The 25951-nt window shown below is 39.9% G+C and overlaps 2 protein-coding genes across 6 annotated transcripts in view; one reads left to right on the forward strand and one right to left on the reverse strand.

Annotated features, from left to right (window-relative positions):
• Positions 1-7360, forward strand: part of srfb (serum response factor b) — a 28143-nt gene extending 20783 nt beyond the window's left edge. The window contains exons 4-8 of one of the 5 annotated variants that reach the window (XM_089012232.1): positions 1578-1742; positions 1941-2060; positions 4380-4577; positions 4663-4764; positions 7027-7360. In XM_089012232.1, coding sequence (XP_088868358.1) covers positions 1578-1742; positions 1941-2060; positions 4380-4577; positions 4663-4764; positions 7027-7064 — 623 coding nt within the window. In that variant the 3' untranslated portion in view covers positions 7065-7360. The remainder of the gene's footprint in view (positions 1-1577; positions 1743-1940; positions 2061-4379; positions 4578-4662; positions 4765-7026) is intronic. The other 4 variants (XM_089012230.1, XM_089012231.1, XM_089012233.1 and 1 more) reach the window with 4 other exon arrangements.
• A 3887-nt stretch (positions 7361-11247) lies between these two features.
• fhip2a (FHF complex subunit HOOK interacting protein 2) lies at positions 11248-25695 on the reverse strand. The gene is made up of 17 exons (XM_089012317.1): positions 25401-25695; positions 24570-24648; positions 23502-23671; positions 23200-23304; positions 22982-23104; positions 21540-21737; positions 21263-21459; positions 20198-20312; positions 20041-20117; positions 19768-19960; positions 17776-17939; positions 17520-17666; positions 17344-17434; positions 17132-17275; positions 15884-16024; positions 15653-15756; positions 11248-14412 (listed from the first exon to the last, which is right to left on the reverse strand). Exons 1-17 carry the CDS (start codon positions 25443-25445, stop codon positions 14301-14303), a joined length of 2205 nt encoding a protein of 734 aa, XP_088868443.1. The 5' UTR covers positions 25446-25695; the 3' UTR covers positions 11248-14300.
• Between the last annotated feature and the right edge of the window lie 256 nt (positions 25696-25951).

Consider the following 25951-nt stretch of genomic DNA (forward strand, 5'->3'; position numbering starts at 1 on the left):
CTGGAGTTATGTGGGCTCGAAATGGGGGTGGCTGTTCAAAATACAATGAAATGCATACATATTGGCTTGTGTAGCGCTATTACAACAGTTGAAGCTAGAACAAAGCTCTAAAATGGAAAAAAGGGAACTGCTGCCCCCTTGTGGTCGGGAAAAACATTGCCAGAGGTCTGGCCAGCACTTCATCGTTACCCCAGCAAGAAAAAACAAAACCTGAACAAATTCGGGAATGGCGCTCAACGTCATATTTTCAATTCCCAAATAAATTCGGGAATGGCAGTAAATGAGCCAATGTTTCAAAAATGTTTCTGATCCAGTGCCAGGGTTTTTGTCATTGTCACTTGAATGCCAGGCCACAGAATATTAAGTTTTAGCACTACATAAACATTCAATGCAGCATAAAAAACCTTGGACTTGCTTCTTTCATCGAAAAAAAAAAGTTAATTCCTAAATTATATGGAACTGGAGTTATCTGAGCTTGAAATGGGGGCGGCTGTGCAAAATACAATACATACATATGTATTTATTTGGACAGACACTCCCCTACTTACGAACATTCGAGTTACGAACAACGGTACCTTTGAACATTTTTGTAGTAACATATGTAGTATTCTCTCCAGTTGTACATGTACATATGTTTATATGTTTATATGTTTATAAAGCATATATTTTATTAAATGTTTATTTTTCAGTGCAAACCAATACAGGTTACTTTTGCATGCCTTAAACATACTTATATAAACCTTAAACATACCTATCCTTAAACATACATTCCATACAAAATATAGCACTGAAGCAAATTACGAACAAATTCAACTTACGGACAAAGTCACCTTACAAACGACCGTTCGGAACGTTTCTCGTTCGTAATTTGGGGAGTGTCTGTTTAGCGCTTTAACAACAGCTAAAACTAAAAAAGCGTGAACATTGACAAAAGGCAAATGCTGCCCCCTCGTGGAAAGGAAAACCATTGCCAGAGGTGTGATCAGCACTTTAGCGCTTTAAATTCGGTAATGGCAGCGAATTAGTTAACGTTCCTATTTATAATAATAATACATTTCATTTTTAAGTGCCTTTCAAAACTCTCAAGGTCACTTTACTGTCACAGGATAAGCTTTTCTGTGGGTGAGCAGCGGCAGCCAGCGTTCACTCAACCCGAAAGTAACTCAAATACATAGAAAGCTAGCTAATATATAGCTAATAGCTGGCCAGCTAGATAGCTAGCCAAATAGATAGCTAATAGCTAGCTAGACAGCTAATATATAGCCGGCTAGACAGATAATAGATAGCAAATAGCTATCTAGCTAGGTGGCCAGCCAGATAGCTAGGTTGAGCGGCAGCAGCCACATTTAAGTTTCTTCACCGTAATGCAGTTAAATACAAAAATACATTTCTATGTGAGCTTTTTCATGTTGATTTCCTTCTGTGTGGTGATTGGGTACTGCTTTGCGATCTCATTTGTACTGCTTCTGTTCCTCTAAAAGGGGGCACCTTTCTCCGCACAGCAGCCTTTTCTCACATTTAGTCTTCTGCTACTTTGTGTGTGCGTCTCTGTGTGTGTGTGTGGCTGCCTCCTTCAGCAGGCACTCCTCTCCCCCCCGGCACCCCCACCATTCCTCTGAGCCAGCTGCAGCAGCACTCCCTGACTCTCCAGGGGCAGCATGGTCAGACTCTGGCCGCCACCCCTCAGTCTCAGCAGGGTCAGCAGGCCGTCTTCCGCTTCCCTGCCGCTGTCTCCCTCACAGGTGACCTGCACTGGCCTGCCACCACTCCTTCGACTATGCTATTAACCACTATTGCTACTGCACCGATTCGCTGTCTGGCTCACAATCAGGCGTTGAGATTCTTCACAAGGCTTTATTTAACACACAACTATGGCTGTTCTCCTTTTTTTTTGTCTTATTGCTCAGTTGTTTGACTTCCTGTATGTGTCTTATCTCCAGGGACGGGTGTCCCTCAGCAGCTGCAGGCCATTCAGGTTCACCCCAACACTCAGACCATCTCCAACAGTGAGAGCAACCCTGAGATGTCCCACACCTCTACAAACTCCACGGGTATATCGAGTAAATAGATTTTAGCAAATTATTTTAGGGTAGGGAGTATGCTAATCGGTGCATACAAAAAAAGTTGCCGTGTAGACTTGTCATATTTTCCCGTGTATAAGGCGCACCCCCAATGAATGGTGTATTTTCAAACGTTTTCCATATACAGTAAAGTCTCGTTATATCGATATTCTCGGGAGTCGGAAAAAATATCGATATAACCAGACTATCGATATATCCAATCCTGCGGCATGTAATTTTCTCCTTGCGTCCATAGAAATAGTATCGTAATAAGCAGTACTATCGATATAACCGATATCGATATAACGAGACTTTACTGTATAAGGCACACCGGACTATAAGGTGCACCTTCAATTAATGAAACATTTAGAATATATAAAAAATATATATATATAAATGTTTTCCAATCATAAGGCGCCACGGAAAAGGTCGTAAACTATAAGGTGATCTAAACCTTGATATTATTCATCAATGTATTATTTTAATAATAATAATTGTTTAGAAGCTGTTATTTTTGTTGTTTGCTTCATTTAAACAGTTTACTTTTTTTAAACTGTCTTTCCTAATAAAATAATAAAAAATGAAGATAAAATAATCAATACAATTATTTCATTTTTTGATTTAATGGCAATATTTATGAAGGGAAAAACAAAGGCTCTTTCCTGTTTACTTTAACCAAAAAATAATAATTTCGCATTTTACCATTCGGTATATTTTCGGTAATTAGCATATTTTCTGGTGTATAATGTACACCAGAGTATAAGGTGCACACTCAATGAATGGTGTATTATCAAAATGTTGCCATAGGTAATGCGCACCGGAGTATAAAGCGCACCTTCAATGAATTACAAAAACATTCCAAATATAATACAGTAAAGTCGGGAGTCTGAAAAAATATCGATATAACCGGACTATCGATATATCCAATCCTCCGGCATGTAAATTTTCTCCTTGCGTTCATAGAAATAGTATCGTAATAAGCAGTACTATCGATATAACCGATATCGATATAACGAGACTTTACTGTATAAAAGTTTTCCAAATATAAGGCACACCACATTATAAGGCGCTACAGTAGAGGTCTATAAGGCGCACCTAATTTTAATATTGTTCATAAATGTATTATTTTAAAAATAATAGTTGTTTAGATTCTGTGATTTTGTTGTTTGTTTGCTTCATTTAAACAGTGTATGTACAATGAACAAATAATAAAAAATGAAGATAAGATAATCAATAAACATTTCATTATTTATATTTAATTACAATATTTATTATGGGAAAAACAAAGGATCTTTTGTGTTTACTTTAACAAAAAATAAATAATTTTGCGTTTTAGCATGAGGTATATTTTCGGGAATTACCATATTTTCTGGTGTATAAGGCGCACCGTAGTGTAAGGCGCATCTACAATGAATTACAAAAACATTCCAAATATATATATATATATATATATATAAAAAACTTTTCCAAATATAAGGCACACCACATTATAAGGCGCTACAGTAGAGGACTATAAGGCGCACCAAATCTTAATATTGTTCATAAATGTATTCTTTTAATAATTGTTTTGGAATCTGTGATTTTGTTGTTGTTGGCTTCATTTAAACAGCTTTCTTTTTTAAAAACTGTCTTCCTTAATAAAATAATGAACAAATAATAAAAAATGAAGATAAGATCATTAATAAAAACATTTCATTATTTATTATTATTTTATATCTTTAATTACTATATTTATAAAGGGAAAAACAAATGATCTTTTGTGTTTACTTCAACAAAAAAATAATACATAATTTCACGTTTTACCATTAGCTATATTTTCGGTAATTAGCATATTTTCTCGTGTATAAGGCGCACTTGAATGACAAAAAACATCCAAATATAATATATAAATATAGAAAAGTTTTCTATATATATATATATATATATATATATATATATATATATATAAGGCACACCACATTATAAGGCGCTACAGTATAGGCTTGGGTTACACACGACTTCTTCAACAGGGGGAAACGGGGTCAGTTGCTGCTGACAGTCGTTGCGAGATCCGTTGTGGCTTAATATTACTTCCCATATAAGGCGCACCAGCATATAAGGCGGTCATTTTAAGTGATTTAAGTAAATGATAGATTTTAATAATACATGATACACCAGAAAATACGGTAATTTCCCAGATGAACCAAACTAGAACAAGCCCAAAAAAACGGATGTCTACTCTTGTTTTATTTGACAATAAGCGCCACCTCCTGGCGCCTACCTGCACACGCACGCCTTCAATTTATCCTGAAGAATAATTTGATCGTGTCTTTCTGTCAGCGACGGTGAGTCTCCCGGCAACCATCGTCACCTCAACGGTGCCGTCCTCAGTGGCCGGTCATATGATGTACCCCAGCCCCCACACGGTGATGTACGCCTCCACGCCCACGTTGGCCGACGGGGGGCTGGCCGTGCTCAACGCCTTCTCCCCGGGCACGTCGGCCATGCAGGTTTCCCACGCGCAAGCTCACGACGCAGGTAAAACACACCCTCTCAGCCTCAATTCGACGTCAACGTGGAACGGAAGGGTCTTCTTCTCACCTCTTGCTCCCCTTCCTGGCAGCGTCTGTCCCGCAAGTGTTCCTCACAGCGCCTCCAGGAACAGTGCAGATCCCCGTGTCGGCGGTGCAACTTCACCCAGTACGGCAAGATCTGCATTTCACAAGTGAAAACTCTGCTCTTCCCTCTGCAACCCGCATGTCACGTGACCTCGCCACCCGTTAGCAGAGCACGTGAATGCGTTTTGACAGGCTGCACTTGGGCCGGTTAGCATGTTTGCCACACAGTTCAGGGTTCGAATCTGGGCACTTCCTTTTGTGGAATTTGCATGATCACACCACGCTTTTAAAGGACAACCGACGTCTCCGGACAAGTTGTGTCCATAATTTGTAAAATGTCTTCACATGACTTCTACTGAGCGTATTTTAAAAAGATTCCTACGCATATAGCTATATTTTACCTTTTAAGACTCGCGCTGAATATTCCGGAAGTCATGTTTTTTTAGTTGGTGACTGGGCCGTACGTGACGTCACTAAAGGAACTCCCCCTGACCGACAAAAAGACACATTGTAGCAGTCCTTCCATCAAGTCAATGCATTTTGCTGTACTTGTTTGGTCTGAAAACCTTGAGTTGCACCCAAAAGCCGCCAGAAGAGGGTGTCCAAGCTCCATATAAGGAATTTATCAGCCTGTGGAAACGGAGGTCGCCATTTTGTGCCTCTTTTCTGGTGATCGTTTCTCGCCAATGTTGCCTCAAAATGGCATGGAATAAATTCTTTAATCTATTGCAAACATGTATGCTTTCCTCTTCAGAACTATTTGAATCATATTCATAACTGGATGTGTAACAAGAAAGCATATTCTCAGAATCTGAAGCCATTGTTTTGATTCTCCAGAAATGCAAGACGTCTTGGCGTGATGTCACGAACTGGGGGCGGGACTTTCTCAAAATGCCCAATTCGCAGCTGAATTTTTTGCTGATTTTTATTGGTGTTTTGCATTTGACTAAAAATATCATACTGCGTGTTTTGGGTATTTTAGATGCTATAAAACGTTTTTCTGATATCAGTTAAGAAACAAAAAAGTGACGTCGGTTGTCCTTTAAGGTCTCAGGTTTTTCACTCAAAGCACCCAAAATATATTTGTGTTACCTTTTTACAAAAAGGACTCTATCCATATTTTTATATGCTAATCAGGGACCTCATCCATCCAATAAATAATTGTCCTCAAACTTGCATGACATTTGGTGCACCTGCACAAACTAACGCTAATAATATGAATCATTTTCTATCCGTGATAGAATAAATCAAACATATGGAATATGTTGTATACTGCACCATTCTAAGTGGTTTTTTTTTCTATTAAAAATAAGTATTTTTATTTGTATCACTTGAAAACAGCCGAGGATGCCCATTCGTCCATAATGGCGGGTATATTATTGACTGCCTTATATGTTTGCTAGGGTGGGGGGTAATTCGTCCTAATTTTTTTTTTTTATCAAAATGTATTCAACCCCCTATGTTTTAATGTAATTACATAATTAAAATATTTTTTCTTGAATGAGAATTACACAAATGATCTATTTATCTATCTGTATGTATGTACTGTATGTACTGTGTGTACTGTATGCGTGTGTGTACTCTATGTGTGTATGTACTGTATATGTGTGTGTGCGTGTGTATGCATACTGTTTTTATTCAATACAATAATTAGACAATCTATAATTTCTTCACAAATAATTAAAATCATTTTTCATTCTGAAAAAATACACCTTTTAGCTTTTTTTTTCAACCTCATGTGACAATTTTAACTCATTCATTGCCAGACGTGTGCAAAAATGTGTCTACTCCAGTGCCAGGGTTTTTGTCATTCTCACTCGAATTCCAGGACCCACAGAATGCTGTATTGATTTTTAGGACTACATAAACATTCAATACAGCATTAGAAACCTAAGACTCTCTTCTTTCATGAGGAAAAAAAGTTAATTGCTAAATTATATGGGTCTGGAGTTACATGAGTTTGAAATGAGGGCAGGTGTCCAAAATGCAATGCAATACATACATCTTGGTTTATATAGCGCTTTAACAACAGCTAGAGTTGGAACAACGCGCTAATATTGGAAAAAAGAGAAATGCTGCCCCCTTGTGGAATGGAAAAACATTGCCAGAGGTCTCGCCGACGCTTTACCGGCACCCCCGGCAAGAAAAACCAAAACCTGAACAAATTCAGGACTGCTTTTCAATTCCCAAATAAATTTGTGAATGGCACTGAATGAGTTAAAAATCAAACATGAAGCACAAATAGTTGGCCAGCCTTGCTTCTGATGAACACAAATTAGCGCAGAAATAGAGCACAAAAGCGTATTTGAAACATGGAGATGCAATTGAACAGTCTCACAAACTGGCCTCTCCTGTGTTTTGCCTTCCAGATGGTGATTGGTCCCCAGTCGAGCGGCAGCAGCACTAACCTGACCGAGCTGCAGGTGGTCAACTTGGACGCGGTGCAGAACTCCAAAAGTGACTGACGGAAAGCAGGCCAGAGCGTCTTTTGTCTTTTATTTATTGATGCCTTCCCACATCACACTTCTCAATGTGACCTTACAGAAACAAACACACAATCAAGGGCCTTGTGTGTGAGTTGTTTTGCTATATGTGTATATATCTATATACATATATCTATATATTCGCAAATACATAGGAAGTATATCACTACACGTGTCATCAGAATCCTATTTTTTAATGTCATTAAAGGGTATTTTTGCGTGTGTGTGTGCGTTTTTTTTTGGTGCTTGTTTTTGAACATACATGGACACTCAGTTGGGTGTCACAAAGCGTCACGCCAGCCAAAGACATTTGTATGAACGTACACACGAGTGTCGATGGAAAACTTTTGCTAATCTGTACATAGTTTTTAAAGATGAAAAAAAAAAGCAAAACTTGTATTTTTCGCCTGGTTTAGTTTTGTGTAACCGCATGTTTTTTTTTAATGTTGTGGTTTTGTATCTACATGACAATGACACCAAGAAGTGAATCTGTACATGTATACTTTTTAGGAAATAATAATAATTCATGCTGTTATACTAACATGACTGCTTCACAAAGACTTAAGCAGGTTTTTCATGTGGTGGATGAGCGCATCATTATGTGGAAGGAAGACCGTTAATGGACACTCATAGGAATTGGATTGCGCAGAACCAAAATTTAATTGGTCAAATATGGCCACCAAACGCAATTGCATAATATTCAATATTGGAGCCTTCATTGTTGAACCTAATCCATCATTCAAATGGTTATGATTGGATGGACAGATCGTGTTAATGGAAATCGTAACGGTTGCCATTCAGAAAGCTTGAAGTGTACGCTACAGGCAGCGTCTTATGTCATATTATACAACAGTTCAAACATCTCTAATGCTACAATGAAGCAAAACTACTCACCATTTAAAGGACAGCGACACTATTTTTTTTGTTTCCTAACTGACAACAGAAAAATGTTTTATCGCATCTAAAATACCCAAAACACACAGGCTGATATTTTTAGTCAAATGAAAAACTGCAATAAAAATGAGTTAAAGTGTCCCAAAACTACTTCAAAATGACCCCGGAAATTGCGAGTTTCAGAAGGTCCCGCCCACTTGTTCATGACGTCACGCAAGGACGTCTTCGCCTGCTCAAGAATCGAAACAACGGCTTCAGATTCGGAGAAGATGCTTTCTTGTTACTCATCCAGTTATGAATTTGATTCAATTAGTTCTGAAGGGAAAGCATACATGTTTGAAATCGATTAAAGAAGTTCTTCCGTATCAATTCGAGCCATCTGGACTTCAATGTAGCGCCCAGAAAATGCACAAGATGGCGCCCAAGCTCCGTTGGAATAATGGGCTGATTTGTCTACTGGGAATTTGTGTCAACTAGTATCAAATAGTAGTCTTGGTGCAACACGCGATTCACCCTTGCGTTATTTATGTTTTCCTTCTAATTTCGCCATCAACACAGATCAACATGAAGTTTTCAGACAAAACAAAGTACCCAAAATGCATTGTGTGTCGCTTTCTCAGTCAGGGGCGTTCCTTTTGTGACGTCACGTACGGACTCGTCACCAACTCAAAAACAAGACTTCCTGAATATTCTGCGCGAGTATTAAAACGTAAAATATAGCTATATGCTGTGGAATCTTTGTAAAATACGCTCAGTAGAAGTCATTTTACAAACTATGGACACAACTTGTCCGGAGGTGTCGGTTGTCCTTTAAGTGAACACGATAGGCAACGTCTTATGTCATATTATACAACAGTAAAAATATCTCGAAAGCTGCTATGAAACAAAACTACTTACCATTTATATTAATGGAGAGTACCATATTTTCCAGTGTATAAGGCGCACCTTCATTGTATGAAAAACGTTTTGTAAGTAATATCAACAAATTATGTTTTCCAAATATAAAGCACACCGCATTATAAGGCACTACAGTAGAGACTGGGGTTATGCACAACTTCTATGGGGGGAAATTGAGTTGGTGGCTTCTAACACTCGTTGCGAGACCTGCTGTGGCTCAGTATGACTTCACATATAAGGTGCACAGCCATATAATAATAAAATAATAATACATTTCATTTATAAGCGCCTTTCAAAACTCTCAATACGGCGCAGGTTCATCTTTTGGAGAAAATGAAAGCTTTTGGGTGCACCTTATACACCGGAAAATATGGTAGCTGCAAAGTAGCAAACTTTGTTGACATAGGTTGTTTCTGTACTATTTAACGGTATCTGCTTAGGAAAAAAATAATATGAAATATAATCATATTGCCCACAGGCAGTCTGATTGTTTGCATTTCAGTTGCCCTCTACGTTTTTCCTTTTCCAATTAGGAAATAAAATGGTTTTCTCATGCTCAATGAGCATGATGTTAATCATTTCAGAAACACACATCTTGTCCCAAAACTTTTCGTTGAAATACAAATGATGGTAAGTTTAACTTTGGAGGTTCCACTGTTAATTAGGGCTACGTATTTAGTCTTCTTCTTATTTAAATTCATATGTTCGTTTTTTTTTTTTTTGTTTTTTTTTGTCAAAGTTATGACATGACAACACGCGCTGCTGCAAAATGTGCTGCCTTACTTGCTGGACGTTCAAAGACATGACAGCAACACCGCTTCAATATTGCAATTAAATATTTGTTTGATTCTCAGTCAAGATCCAGTCTCATTGTTTTATCACCTGTGGTTTTTTTTTAATCCACTGGGTGACAAATGTTAACATTTCTAAATATGTTTTTGCACTGGTCCCATTTTTTTTTTATCCAGCAGGCCATTTTCTATAATAGTATTTGTAGTAGAAATCTAACAATACGTGTAGAATCGGATAATGGATTAATATACAGTAAAGTCTTGTTATATCGATATTCAAGGGAGTCTGAAAAAATATCGATATAATCGGGACTATCGATATATCCGACCCTGTTTGCATGTAATTTTCTCCGTGCGTGCATAGAAATAGTATCGATATAACCGGGACTATCGATATAACGAGACTTTACTGTAGTTTCGAATCAGTTGTTTGTCTGAAGCATCATTTTGTTGTTTGAAGGAAAATCGGGTTTTGGTGAAAAGTGCGAAAAACAAAGGAAAATCACATTTTGTTGAAAACTATGACAAAACAAACAGTAAAAAGCGGATTTTGGTGAAAACCGCGGTAAATACGAGTTTTGGTGAAAAGCGCAGAAAAACGAAGGAGAATCTAGTTTTGGTGAAAACCACGCAAACCGCAAAAAAAACGGGTTTTGGTGAAAAATGGGGTAAATACGGGTTTTGGTGAAAAGCGCGAAAAACGAAGGAAGAATCGGGTTTTGGTGAAAAGCACAAAAAATGAGGGAAAATCACATTTTGTTGAAAACTACGACAACCGCAAAAAAACAGTAAAAAGCGGATTTTGGTGAAAACCGCGGTAAATATGAGTTTTGGTGAAAAGCGTAGAAAAACGAAGGATAATCTAGTTTTGGTGAAAACCGCAAAAAAAAACGGGTTTTGGTGAAAACCGGGGTAAATACATGTTTCGCTGAAAAGCGCAATAAATGAAGGAAAATCAGGTTTTGGTGAAAAGCGGGAAAAACAAAGGAAAATCACGTTTTGTTAAAAACTACAACAACCGCAAAAAAATCCTGTAAAAAGCAGATTTTGGTGATAACCGCGGTAAATACGAATTTTGGTGAAAAGCGCAAAAAAAAAACAGGACAATCTAGTTTTGGTTAAAACCACGAAAACTGCAAAAAAATGGGTTTTGGTGAAAAACGGGGTAAATACGGGTTTTGGTGAAAAGCGCAGTAAAATCGGGTTTTGGTGAAAACCCCCCAAAAAAAGGGAAAAACGATTTTAGTAAACACTGCGAAAAACGGGGTACATACGGGTCCTGATGAAAAACACAAAAAACAAGAAAACCCCTGTTCAGGTGAAAATCGTGAAAAACCGGTTAGAACCAGTTCCAATCGCCATGAACTGGTTAGAACCGGTTAGAATTGCAAAACAAAATAGGTCTTGGTGAAAAACTAACAAACGTGAAAACCGTTTCCTACCGAAGAAAAATCATGTGACGTGCTCTGACGCAGGTGTGTTCCGCACCCAGTACCTTTGAACAAAAATGACTCCCCATATTAACACAGGAGTATGTTTTGTTTTTATTGTACAGATATGTTTGTAATGAAAACATAAACATGAATGAACACAGTTGTAATACATTTTTTTTTCAATTCAGCTGGAGAAAGTTGAACAAGAGCCCATTGTCCCGAAGTCCAAATTGCTCATAAAGTGGCTGAGAACATTAATTAGGCTTGCTTTCTCAAATCCTCAGTGAAGCACCGGGAAGGAAGATCATGCACCATATGCCTCACGTTTGCATTGCACAAATCAAAAGACAAGAAAGAAAAATAAAAGAAACAAGGCTTCTCCTTCTTCTTTTTGGAAAAAAAAGACTGAACAATAGTGAGCGGTCAGCATCAAAGAAGAGCAAACGAGATTGGCCATGAAAGTGAGCTGATGTAACAAAACAAACGACGGGAAAGAAAGAAGTAGTAAGGCATCACGTGTCACTGAGAACTCAGCCAATGAGCCTTCTGCTCTCTTCCAACAACAAAACAAAAACAATACCGTGGCATTCTTAGTATCCATCCTTCTATATTGTTATTGTAGACATACAATATACGTACAGTACAAGTAAACACACAAAGTTAGTGATATGGCTGATTAGAAAAAGTTTCATGAAAAAAAAGAAAGTCCTGGAGTTGGGTACAAATTTTGTTGAAAAGGTTTCTTCAGCCATTATTTGTACTTTTTGAAGGTGTTGGACGTTTCGCTCCTCATTCGAAGAGCTTCGTCAGCAAACTAAAGTTGTGCTGCGAACTCTGGCCCTGTATATATCCCGAATGGTCTGATAGGCCCCTTCTCTAAGGGTGGGAAGGCTGTAGACCACTCCCTGAAGATAATCTGATTACTTCTTTAGTTCTGTCTGATTACCCCGAATGTCCTATGCCAGGCTCTGATTGCCCCATTAGATGTGGTATCACCTCATTAGCATGACTGAGCCTATCTGGGAAAGCCATGGTGGTTTAAGGTTTAATTTAGACCGTGCTTAGAAACAGACATCTTCGGTCTTTACCACATATGCTTAGTCATGCTAATGAGTTAATATCAGCACTAATGGGGCAATCAGGGCCAGTCATAGGACATAGACAGACAAAATAAGTGATCAGATTAGCTTTCGGGAGTAGTCCACTGCTCCCTCAACTTTAGAGCAGGGACCTAACAGAGCTGAGGTCTGGCACAGCCACCTTTATTCATTCGGGATTATATATAGCGCCAGAGTTACAGCACAACTTTAGTTCGCTGACGAAACTTTTTGGATGAGGAGTGAAACGTCAGATACCTTCAAAGAAGTACAAATGACGGCTAAAGAAACCTTTTTATCGATGGACCACTCCTGTACGACTGAGAGCCTACACAGACGTACAAATTTTGTGTTATTTACATCAAGAGCAAGTGGAAAGAAATACAAATGTGCAAAGTGCGACTCTTTGCAAGCACTTCCATCAACAGCTCGACCCAAAAGAGGAGACCAACACAAAATCTCTCTGGAACTTTCCCACACAAGAGCTGTTGAAACATGAACCTCAAAAGAAACCGAACACTGAAGACACGTGGAGGACAATCTTGAAGTTTCTCATCAAGTACTCCGATAAAAGTGTGCTAAAATGTTGATGTAAAGGACAACCGACACCATTTTTTTGTTTCCTAACTGACATCAGAAAAATGTTTTATAGCATCTAAAATACCCAAAACATGCACGCTGATATTTAGTCAAATGCAAAACACCAACACAAATGAGTTAAAGTGTCCCAAAACTACTTCAAAATGACCTTGGAGATGGTCTAGAATCAAAACAACGGCTTCAGATTCGGAGAAGATGCTTTCTTGTTACTCATGCAGTTATGAATATGATTCAAATAGTTCCGAAGAGGAAAGCATACATGTTTGCAATCGATTAAAGAAATTATTCCGTGCGATTTTAAGGCAATAGGGGGGAGGGAAATGTAGCACTAAAAAAGAGGCAGAAAATGGTGACAAAGCTCTGTGTAAGGAATTAATCAGCCTGTGAAAACATGGTGGTTTAAGGTTTAATTGATTGTAAGGAATTAACCAGCCTGTTTCCACAGGCTGATTAATTCCTTACACGGAGCTTTGTCGCCCTCTTTTGCCTCTTTTTGGTGCAACACGAAGTTTTCAGAGCAAACAAGTACAGCAAAATGCATTGACGTGACGGAAGGACTGCTACAATGTCTCCTTTTTTCGGTCAGGGGCGTTCCTTCAGTGACATCACGTACGGACTCGTCACCAACTCAAAAACAAGACTTCCTGAATATTCAGCGCCAGTCTTAAAACGTAAAATATAGCTATATGCCGTGGAATCTTTGTAAAATACGCTCAGTAGAAGTCATTTGAAGTGATTTTACAAATTATGGACACAACTTGTTCGGAGTGGTCGGTTGTCCTTTAAAATAATCTACACCTTGCCAAAGAATACAGTACACATTTGGGTCATTCAAGACACAACACTGCTTTTAAATACATGTTTGTATAAGAAGGCATAGAAACATAGAGGTGGTGGGGATTTATTTTTTTTACGGTGAGAGGCTTTGTATCTTTGTACAAATGTAAGCAAAAATGTAACAAGTGCATGTGCAAGTCCGTCAGCTCCTAAACGCCTAATATTGGATGGTGAACTCTTTGGATGACGCAAATGAAGCTTCATTTTGGATGAAGGATCATCTGCTCGTCGACTGCATTAAAAGCATTCAAATACCAATGTTGGTTTAAAAAGAAAGGCTACCTGAAAAATCAATAAATAAAGAGGACTTGGCATTTTAAAAAGGGATTACAATGTTAACTGCGTGCGAATGAGCAATGGAAAACGGCAATGATAAAAATGCTTCCAAAAGAAAAATGGGTGTGCTTCCACACTAAGGCGATGGAAGGCATCCATTGGCTGCAAATAAATACCCGCAACTTTTCGTCCCATACGCAAAACATTCGTGATGATGATGAGGATGATGATGATTGGCTGGGCAGTGAAAGTGAACACGCAGCCTCTTCAGTCTGCATCATGTTCCTGTGGCTGCAAGGGAAGCATTGAAGCTTCCATCAAGTGCGAGTGAACCGTTACGGCGACGTCGAAGCGGTGGCGTGGTACTTGACAAAAGCAATGGCCGCCAGCTCTTTGCAGAACTCCTCGAGCACGATCACCCCCTCCAGCAGAGTCACGTGGTCGATCCTGGTAGGTGATGAAGAGTCAAAATCACGTTGTGTTCGTTTGAGTGATAAGATGTCAGAGATGTTCGATCGGACACTGTGGACCAGAGCTCGAATACGGAAAGATTGTCTTTTACTGCCGGCAGGAGACGCAGCCATTCATGACAGACGCCTGAATTCTGCAGCCCTCTGCCAAGCTATTTATTGAGAGTATATGCAAATTTCAAGGACAACCAACGTCTCCGGACAAGTTGTATCCATAATTTGTAAAATGGCTTCAAATGAATTCTACTGAGCGTATTTTAATAAGCTTCCACCGCATATAGCTATATTTTATGTTTTAAGACTCGCGCTGAATATTCAGGAAGTCTTGTTTTTGCGTTGGTGACGAGTCCATACGTGACGTCACAAAAGGAACGCCCCTGACCGAAAAAAGACATTGTAGCAGTCCTTCCATCAAGTCAATGTATTTTGCTGTACTGTTTGGTCTGAAAACCTTGTGTTGCACCCAAAAGCCGCCAGAAGAGGCCGTCCAAGCTCCATGGATGGAATTTATCAGCCTGTGGAAACGGGCTGAGTCATTCCTCACAACAGCTCGGTGGCCATTTTTGGGTGCGACATTCCACCCCGCCCGTTCGCCTCAAAATGACACGGAATAAATTCTTTAATCGATTGCAAACTTGTATGCTTTCCTCTTCAGAACTATTTGAATCATATTCATAACTGGATGTGTAAGAAGAAAGCATATTCTCCGAATCTGAAGCCATTGTTTGGATTCTCCAGCAATGCAAGACGTCTTGGCGTGACGTCACGAACAAGGGGGCGGGACCTTCTGAAAATGCCCAATTCGTAGCTGAATTTTTTTGCGGATTTTGGACACTTTAAGTCATTTTTATTGGTGTTTTGCATTTGAATAAAAATATCATACTGCATGTTTTGGGTATTTTAGATACTATAAAACGTTTTTCTGATGTCAGTTAAGAAACAAAAAAGTGACGTCGGTTGTCCTTTAAGTGATACATTAGTGATAAAGGAGTTTCCCCAAGTCCTAAAGTCTGTCCAAGGCCAGATCTCCTAGATGAAGATGAGTTTAAATGAAGATGACAGTTTAACTTGCTGTGTCTGTTAAACTTAGATTGACCTTCGGTCATCTGCATCTTTTGTTTGGTTGGCCAGCTAAGAATGAAACTTTTAAATATGATAACTTCTTATTCTGTCTATCACAAGGCGATCGAGCGATAGCGCCGAGACGCCGTACGTACGTGATGCCTTCGGGCTCCAGACCCAACAATCTCTTCCTCACCAGCAACAGTTTGGGGGTGAAGTCGGGGATGCGTTGAATCCGCAACATGAGGTCCCCCACGACCTGAAAAAACAAGCACACCAACACACATACACACACACACACACACACACACACACACACACACGTTCTGGTTTTCCTACAAAAGACATGATCGACTTCAAAAAATACACAAATGGGTTCAACTTACCCTGACGACAACAGAGAACAAAGACCTGCACCCGGGAGCCAAGTTAACGTAGGGGTCCAGCAGGTACTCGTGCAAGTGAGGGTGCGGTAATAAGGACAATTTGGAAAGCACCGCCGTCACTTGCAGGTTGACGTCATACGGCTGTGAGACGCAAAGCAGGGAAAAGTTCAAGAATAAGCGGGAGAGTTTTAGTACACTTGTGCATTTTTTTTTAAACGAGTGCCTCGTCGATTCATTAAATCTGTAAAAATTGACTGATTTTTCTAAAATTGCTTTTACACGTGACATCATTGGGCAAAGATTAAGTGACGTGAAAGAGTTAAATGGTCTACCATTTTTGTCGCAGGAACCAAAATTTAAGTGACCGTATTTTCCGGTGAATAAGGCTTATCGTAGTATAAGGCGCACCCCCCTCAATGAATGGTTTATTTTCAAACTTTTTCGATATATAAGGCACACTGGAGTATAAGGCGCACCTTCAATGAAGGAAAAAAAATCCAAACATAATATATAAATAATTAAACGTTTTCCAAACACAGGCAACATCCGATTTACGACCTGTGCGAGTTACGACCGCCCGCACTTACAACCACAACCGCCAGACCCGTTTTTTTTTTTTACGGCTGGGACCGCTACAGTGGCGGCCCGGCAACTCTGAAGTGTGTTTACTATGCATTTAGTAAAATAAAGACTCCAGATCAGGGGTGTCAAAGTCATTTTTTGCCGCGGGCCACATTGTAGTTATGGTTTCCTCTCGAGGGCCGTTATGAATTTGGGGAACCCATTAGAATGTTTAAATCCCTTCAAATATTATATGTAGAGCACACAGCAAATTAATGAATAACTAGTTTTCAAATCCGAAGTCAAGAATAATGACTTTTATTGTGGTTGACATCTAAAAATATGAAATTTTGGCTCAGATTTTAGCAATCATCATGGAATTTAACAAGTTTGATTTGCTTTCGCGGGCCGAAAAAAATGATGTGGCGGGCCGGATTTGGCCCGCGGGCCTTGACTTTGACAACTGTGATCCAGATGGTCCTTCTTGTTTAGATTTACGACCGTTTGACTTTCGACCGTTTTGTCTGAACGGAACCCGGTTGTAGCTCAATATTCTGCGGGTCCTGGAATTCAAGTGACAATGACAAAAACCCTGGCACTGGAGTGGACACATTTTTGCCCATCTGGCAGTGAATGAGCGGAAAAAAAGAAGGAAAAAAAATGCTTTGAGGACATCCCCAAACTGACCTGATCAAGAATTCGCCCCATCCTGTCAAAGAGGACCTTGAGGAAGTGCCCCTCAAAAAAAGGGAGTTCCAAGTTGCATTTTTCAAAGGCTTTGGCGCTTCCTCTCCAGTCCCAGCGCAGACAGATGCCGCAATAGTCTCGGAACTAATGAACACCCGTTCATCAGCATTAAAATGTGTTCTCCTGGTGATGATGATGAAGAAGGAAGTTACCTGTCTATGCGCATCTCGGAGGTACGTGTCATAGCCACTTCCTTCCACATAATAAGACGACTTTGCCTCGTCGGGCACCAAACACAGGAAACTGCAAGTGGCGATGGCAAACAATTTTAAAACACAAAACAGAACAACGGTGAACGACTCGTGAACACGTCGAGCAGATGGCGGACCTGTTGACGATCTTGTGAACTTCCGTTTTCCCCTCAGACTTAGAGTGGTCCGGACTGTGTGACGGAGACGGGCTGAGCCAATCGGAAGGCGGCAACCTGCTGCCTGGCGAGAGGTCGTCGCCAAATAGCGGATCCTCTTCCAGGTCTCTACGCACAAAAACAACATTTTGTGAACATTCACCTCAAACATCTTTGGCCACATTCCAAAAGGAGGATCAATGTTATTTTTTTTTCATGGCGGAGCGAGGGTCCTTACACAGCGTCATGAGGCTGCCCGTTTTCAATGGGCTCTCGTTCCTCAGGAGGTTTGTTCTCCAGGTAGTTCCTCTCCTCCAGGTTCCGCAGTACCAAACTGTGCAGGATGTGCTGGTCGGGTTTCTGGAGGAGATGCTCGAAAAGCCGAAGAGTCATGATGCTGATCTGCAAGTGATTGAAGAGGGAAAGAGGAAAGGCTCAGTTGCTTCCGTTTGCTTCCTGAGAAGAAAAGAAAGCCGACAGAAGCCGTCGCAAACGTCTGATAGAATTAATGGCGCGTTTGTGTGAGGACAATGTGCGCGGCGGCTTTGTCAGATGTCATTTGTGCGCTTTTGGTTGACAACATGAGTCATAGCAAGGCTTTTTTTCCTTCTACATTGGCAGGTGGTGATTTTGGAACAATTCAAATTAGAAGAATGCATTCCTGACAAATGAACCAAAATGAAAAAGCTTCAGGGAGCATCTAGGAAATTAAAAAAAGTGGACCAGTTGGCAGCAAGGCCTGCTGGAAGGCGCTGGAAACGTCAGTTTTCGCAAATTATGATTGGCTAATCACACGATTGGCTAAAAGGGGGCTAAATTCTAAAATGGATGGGGCTTGATTTAACTAGATTGCCGAAGTATACAAAACAGATTGAAATTAACCAACATACATTCATTGGAGCATGGTACTTCTAAATTTGTAAATAAAAAAAAAACATTATTTGACTGAAATCTATTTTTCTAATATATAAAAAAAAAAAAAATTCAAGTAAAATATTTTATTCATACATAAACAAACTGTTTCTATTTTCTCAAGTTAGTACACAATCAATCCCGTGCTATTTTGATATGCTACGGCATTACAGAGAAGACAAAGAGAACATACAGTGACACATCAGATTACGAACTTAATCGGTTACCAGATAGTGTGTGTAAGGCGAAAAGTTTGTCTTCCAAACATTTTTTTCCCATAAGAAACCATTAAAATGAGAATAATCCATTCCCAGGTCCCCATAAAAAATAATTTTCTACTAAATAAGCCTTAAAACTACACCAAATATACCTTATTTTATGTACAATAAATGTGCTATTGGATTGTAATTAAAGAAATAAACAGTGCAGTATGATAAAGTTGTTTCATCTACCTTTGTGATGGTCATTGACGTAGTTGCCTCTTGATATCCGAGTGAAGTTGCCGTGCTTTCTGGGCGATAATACCCTCACTCACACTGTCCCTTGCTAGCTGCTTTTCGGTAAGCCAAATTAACAGAAGTTTTTCAACCTCTTCGATTGACTCAGAACGTTGCTTAGACAACATAGAAATACCCTTAGCCACAGAGGTACCCTTAATAGCTTCATTGTTCTTCAGGATGGTAGCAATGGTGGACTTAGCATAATGGTACTGGGACGCTAAGTCACACAAACGCACACCTCGTTCGTGTTTTTCGATGATCTCCTTCTTCTGCTCGACTGTAATTTTCTTTTGTGTCCTCTTCAGCTTAACACTAGTCTGTTGTGGGGTCTTTTTCGGTCCCTTAAAAGCAAAAGTACTCCACTCGATAGCAAACTACGTCTGCACTCAAAGGGGGTAAGGAAAACTAGTCCGCCAGCCACCTTGGCGCTGTTCGACCATGTGGTTTGGTTCGTCCGCCGAGAACTAGTTTGTCAGCCAAGACTTATATGCTCGCAAATGTAATGTTCGTGAGGCGAAACGTTCGTGAGCTAAAGCGAGCTAAAGGTGAGGTATCGCTGTACTTTGCACAATATTTCTTATCAGTGTCTATTTAAACTAATTTCTTTCCAAAGATTTCCAATGTGCTGCAAGAGCTCTAAAATAATTCCCATTATCGACTAAATTCGAATCATTAACAGCAGTTTTCTGAAACAAATTGTCACTCCGTTGTTTATTAAAAAATGGCTGTCAAAATGCGTCAATAGCGCAAGGGCGTGGCCCAGATACATCCCCGAAGCTTCATTAGCGGTCGAGAGAAAAATGATCAAACTGAATGACCTCATCTGAAAGGTGGTCACAGTGCTCGATGAGCCTGTGCCTGACGGGATTCTGAGCGATCGTCGACGGAGTCTCGGCCTCGCTCTCCTCCCCTAATAGGAATTGCACCATCTGCTGAAGCAAGGCTTCCGACGTCACCTGCCTGATGATCCTGTTGAGCAGGGCCGTTGAAGTGAGGATGCCCATCTCGGACCTAATGATGGAGTACACGGGCGTCAGGAAGCAAATCGTGACAAAGGAAGGCAAAACTGAGTGACGAATGACGGGATTTACGTCTGCATCAGCTGCGGCTCCATCACGCAGACAAAAAATCTTTCGCGTACTGCCTTGGCCATCACAGAGGCCGCAGACTGAAAGTACAAAACAAAAGTTGTCTAGTCAAGTGACAACGTGACGCATCTTCACACGGCAAGCAAAAGCTGCAAATGACCTTCTGAGCCTCTTTAATCAGCTGGTCGCAATAATCCAGCCACGAAAGGAAGGAGATGAGAGGCCTCTTCCCTGCAAACATTGCAGCGTCCTCCTTCCCGTTATATACATCAAGACTGAAAAAAAATAATAATTATAAATAAATAAAACAATCGGGATATCCTTTTTTTTCCCCCAGCAGCTTCAGTATTTTGTTTTTCTACTTCTTTTTTTCCCTTTCCTCTTCCTTTCATAACTTTGCTGCTGTGAAATGAAAATTACTCCACCGCGTGACGAATAAACGCTAATCCAATCTAATCAGGGGCGGTCCGTCAAGGCCTGCAAAGCCTTCTAAAAATATTTGAATCACGGACTGATGTTAATTATATTTTGTCCATGAATTATTATTAAATGATTCCCAATTGTCATTTTATTACTTTTCCCCTGTTGTGCTGATTCCAGATGTGTGTTATCGTATTTAAGCATTTAACCATCATTTCAGCCATCATTTGTGACCGGGGTCAGAAATCTACATGGACGCCTTCACAATCAGTTCTGCAGGCCCTGTCGATTCAAATGTGTGAATCAAACTGTTGCTCTAACCAATCAGATTTCGAGTAGGCAACGCAAGGCCTGGTGGAAGGTGCTGGAAATGTCAGTTTTCGCAAATTATGATTGGCTAATCACTAGGCAATCATAATATCACTAGCCGCTATTGATAAGTGCATACTGGCCAGAGCTAGCACATCGTATCAGTAGCTAGCTGAATAAGCAAATATATTGTGTTGGTTTAATAGCGGTTTTGTCAAACCAAAATTGCTGCAGGAGGAGAAGAAACAGATTTGGTTGGAGATTTACTGTTAAAGCCATTTTCAAGACAGACTTTTCAAGTAAAAATGGACATCATTAAGAAAGGTCGGTGAGTTATTTCCTGGCTAATGCTACCCTATCGTGGACTTGTAGTAAATCACACCCAGTTTTCTCAGTCTGGATTTATTTAGACATAGCACTAGTGAAGGCCTAGCGATGAAATCCACAGCCCGCCAACTGACATTATGATAAAAACAAATCAACAAAATGGTTTCACCCCCAGTTGATGGACTCCACTGTCTCAATGTCCAAAGGATCCATGGAGGGCGGAAGGGCGTTGTAGAGGGTGACCAGTCTGTCGGTCAGAAGCTCACAGAGCTCAGTGTTCTCAGTTAAGCACTTGGCAGCGGCGGGTTCGGGTAAACTGACCAGCAGCATTAGGCCTTCACAAGCCTTCACCACTATCCTGCCATCCTGCGCAAGTGGATGCTAAGTCACACCTCAAAAAAAGTGTGGCAACACCGAAGTGTGGTTTATACGGTGTGTTTACTTACGGGACTTTTTGTCAGGTTGAGCAGCGAGGTAACTAAATTATAATTATTGTTGTTGTTGTTGCTTGGACTTGAGATGGAGACGGCCGCTTGTGCCGCCTCGCTGCCTTCTGGACGTTCTTGACCCGTGTCTGGAGCCAAAGCACCGGCGGCTTTTTGCCCATCCGCCCCAGCTGGACTCTCGTTTTTCTTAGCCTTGTTCTAGAAATAACACCGCAAGCATGGGCAAAAGTCTATTATTGTGTGAAATTGCTGCCATCAAACACAAGAACGTTTCCTTTTTTGCCACTTTGTCACTCAAATCGCAAGCATAGATAAATAAAAATATATTTGATCAATAAGTAGAATTTGATGATTTCCCAGAGCACACCAATCATTGTTTTTCAATACGGTTAGATTGGATTTCATTTTTACTTTTTTGTAATTTGAATTTAGAGCACATTAGTTTTTATTCGTTGTCTTCTTTGATAAGCACCTTTCAAAACTCTCAAGGTATTGCTGTTATTATTTTTTTATATTGAATTATTATTCGGTAAAGAAAAGAAAGTCTGATAAAATATTTTGTAAAAAAAAGTGAAATATACTCAAACAGTTTGACCATCTTTTTTTTCTGTAGAGATGAACAGCAATTTGCTGAAATTAAATGACCGAGAACTCATCTGCATTAACTCACTGCCAGACGACGTGCAAAAATGTGTCCACTCCACTGCCAGGGTTTTTGTCATTGTCACTTCGAATTCCAGGACGCACAGAATATTGACTTTTAGGACTACATAAGCATTCAATGCAGCGTAAGAAACCTTAGACTCTCTTCTTTCATCAGAAAAAAGTTATTTCCGAAATTATATGGGTCTGGAGTTATATGAGCTTGAAATAAGGGCGGCTGTCCAAAATACAATGACATGCATACATATTGGTTTATTTAGCAATTTACCAACAGCTGAAGCAGGTACAAAACGCTAACAAGGGTAAAAAAAGGGAAATGCTGGCCCCTTGTGGAAAGGAAAAAACATTGCCAGAGGTCTGGCCAGCGCTTTATCGGCATCGAAGAAAATAAAAAAATGAATTTGGGAATGGCGCTTTATGTCATTTTTTTCAATTCCCGAATAAATTGGTGAATGGCAATGAATGAGTGTATTGATAAAGATGAAAACAGAGGTTATTTTCACTACAGTTAGTGTTAGTTTTATAAATGCAAGATGTCATTCATTTTTTTTTTTAAAGACATTCAATTTTACATTTCATTTTGTTAATTGTATTTATTTTATTCAAATACCCTTGTGGCACACCCAGTGAGAATTACTGTTCTAAGAAATGTTGACAATTTTGACTACTCCTTAATTGTAGATTAGTCCATTACTGTATTTTAGATTAGTGATAGACTTTTTAACCCCCCGAAAAGACCCTCACCATCAAGGGAAAACTGCCCTGAAAAAACAACCTACCTCAAGGAAGAAGTTGACAAGATATGGATCCTGCTTCAGTTTGGCACAAACTATACAAAGGAACTGAATCTCCTCGTTTTCTGTAGGAGCAGCAAGTACGTCCCCACACAGGCGGATCAGTTTCTAGCAAAAAACAAGTTGAAAATGGTTACACAAACAGTGCCGGCGCAAATTGTAATATGAGGGGGGAAAAAGAGGGGAAATGCTGATCATCACACCTGAACGGGTCTGTGAACATTGATGTGTGGTAGGAGAGGTTGACGGATGTGGGCTAGGAGCTTCGTGTAGAAGGTCAGGACCTGCTGCTTCATTCCTGGAGGACACTACAGTCGTAGGAAACCGTCAATCACATACTACTTGTCATCAATATGACAAGCTGAAAATACGCCACTATACTTTGTGCCATTATAATAACATCAATTATTTAAATGTGATGAAATATTCATCAAGTCATCAAAGTGTCAAAACGAGGACAGTCAATGCGATTTTGCTATTGTGAAGTTCTTTCTTGAAGTCTTACATCTGCTTTTCCCAAAGTGTAAAGTGTCTCCAGGATCTTGTGGTGCAAGAGATACTCCATGCAAGGGCCAGTCTCCCCAGACTCCCGTTCGAGTTCCTCCTGACTCAGAATTTCCAGCATTTGTTCCAGGTGGGACGGGATGTTGGTGTCTGTGACTGGAGCTTTGTCATCTGACAGCAGAAACAAATGCATAATGGTAAGATGCATCAAGTGCATGATCTCAAGTTGTTTGAGAGATGCTTTGAACAGTCTTTGCCAAATCTTCTTAGCATTAGCAAATATCAAAAATAGTCATCAATGTTTATTTTTTAACAAAGCCAAACCAACTGCAAAATCAAGCAAGGGAGAACGTGAGTGTCAGTGCCTTCCACAACAAATGAGCTGACTCGGAGCTCAGAAAGCCGGCTGGCATGCAAAGTTTCCATTGCATAAATTTTGAGTTTTGTAAACTGTTATCCTCCTATACTCAAGCTAAGGGATTGCACACTTTACTTAACTTTCCCGTATTTGTCACCGCAACATATTAACATATTTATTGTAGAGTGTCCCGTCAGAACTGATCAGAGGATTGCAGATCAAGTACACATACAACCCAGAAATGTTTCTACAGTAAGCATTACCTCAGCAAAAATCGTACAGACAAGGTTATGTTCACATTGTGGAAATAGGCACGTTTTCTGCAGTTGGGCAACAATGACTGTCTGAATAATCTTTGATCTATTTATCCCTATTACATATGTCAATATCACACCCAAATGCTGTAAAAGTGATAACCATACAAGCCAGAAGATCCCAAATATCTACTGCTTTCTGAACCATATGTAAAATGTTTTCAATGTAGTAACTATAGCAACATGCTAAAACAACATCATGGGTTTAAACTGCAAGAATGTCAAGCATTTCACGTCTATTACTCATGGTAAAAGTGCTGCCTTTTCAGAATTTAACCCTTAGCAAAAGCAAATGTTCAAAACCTACACATGACTGCAGTTACCTAAAATATGCTAAATCAGAAAGTAGTTACTGAGTCGATAACACCATCAGGTTTTGGCCTGAAACTGATCTCACCTGACGTTTCAATGTAATAATGTGTAATGGCTTTCCAGTGATAGACAAAGTCCTCTTGCAGGGGTAGTGATGGAGCTAGCTGAAAAAAATAAAACAGTAGGAATAAATTAAACGTGTTGACATTCGTCAGCTGACAAGAGCAAAGACGATTACAAGACTGTAAATAGTAAAATATTTATCCAAAACAGTGTTGTTTTCAAATGAAAAAGTAACGTTGTTTTTAGGGGGGAAATGGTCAATTACAAGTATTCATCAAAATAAATGCTTTATATATTGTTTTCGAATAGGTAAGTTGCTGACTATGTGTAGAAAACGTTTCGTTTAGTCGCGCCCCTAGACTTACTTGAAAACAACCCAAAAACACGTCACGTATCAGACGGCGATACAAGTCCTTACTCAGTTTGCTTTAGAGTATCGCAACTGCACTTGCGTAATGGAAAACGTATATTTCACTATTGCAACACTCTAAAGATAAAACTCAATTGGGCTACCTAGCAGCTACATGAGCGTAGCTGCAAGAAGCTAAAAGCAACTAACGTTAGCGGCTAACTCGCACCATCTGCCAGGCTTGTTACGCACAATCAATTGATCACAATAAGGACAGTTGCAGTCCACGAACTGCAACATGTAATTAATCATATAAACAATGTTGACATTGTACATTATGTGTTCGATTTTCCACTTAGACTGGCAGATGTAAACGCGTGTTAGCGTATGCTAGTTTGTGAGCGCTGCTTACGTTATGGTACGGACGGCGTCGATCACCGAATGCAAGTAAAATATATTGAAGAAATAGAAACAAATTAATTCAAGGGGGCGTTTTTGACTCACCGCTTCCACTGCATGCTGGAGAATCGACGTAAATTTGGAGAACATTTTGTTCTTCGACTGAACTATTTTCTCCCGAGAAGACCTAGAGAATTCCTCTATCTTCTTCTTCCTGTTGTTGCCTCCTCGATCCAGATTGGAGCTTTCGTATAACGACCCTTGAAACGAGAGAATCGTCGTGGGTAATAAAACAATAAAACGTTTGTGGCCACGAATGTTCGCGGGCCATAAGCTCAGCCGCTGTAAACAAGCTGATGTCGGGCGAAAACCTAGCGAGACGCGCTCACGTTGGACACGGTGGCACTTGGCTCACTAGGCAGCCCCGTTTCCCACCAGCAGGACCCGCTCGACTACAAGCCACACGGCCAGTTTGGCACTCACGACGGGCGAAGAATACAAATGCAACAGTGAAGCTTTCAGGAGTACAGTATTTTCAATTTGGCTCCAAACATTGGATCAGGGCTTTATGTGATGTCATTCTGCCGATAAAGTAACATAGGTTTGAGAATCAATGGAAATAGCATTTTGCTGAATTTGTCTCATAACTCAGAAAC

This window comes from Hippocampus bargibanti, linkage group LG13, assembly GCF_051943395.1.
Source record: "Hippocampus bargibanti isolate YZ-2025 linkage group LG13, ASM5194339v1, whole genome shotgun sequence".
Taxonomy (NCBI): domain Eukaryota; kingdom Metazoa; phylum Chordata; class Actinopteri; order Syngnathiformes; family Syngnathidae; genus Hippocampus; species Hippocampus bargibanti.

What these genes read in the sequence shown, in the direction of transcription:
- fhip2a (XM_089012317.1), bottom strand. Translation starts at nt 25,445, where the DNA reads ATGTTCTCCAAATTTACGTCGATTCTCCAGCATGCAGTGGAAGCG. An exon ending in TCAACCTGACAAAAAGTCCC is followed by an intron (nt 21,460 to 21,539) that starts GTAAGTAAACAC and finishes CCACTTGCGCAG; the next exon opens with GATGGCAGGATAGTGGTGAA. An exon ending in GTGACCACCTTTCAGATGAG is followed by an intron (nt 17,940 to 19,767) that starts GTCATTCAGTTT and finishes AATCACTTGCAG; the next exon opens with ATCAGCATCATGACTCTTCG.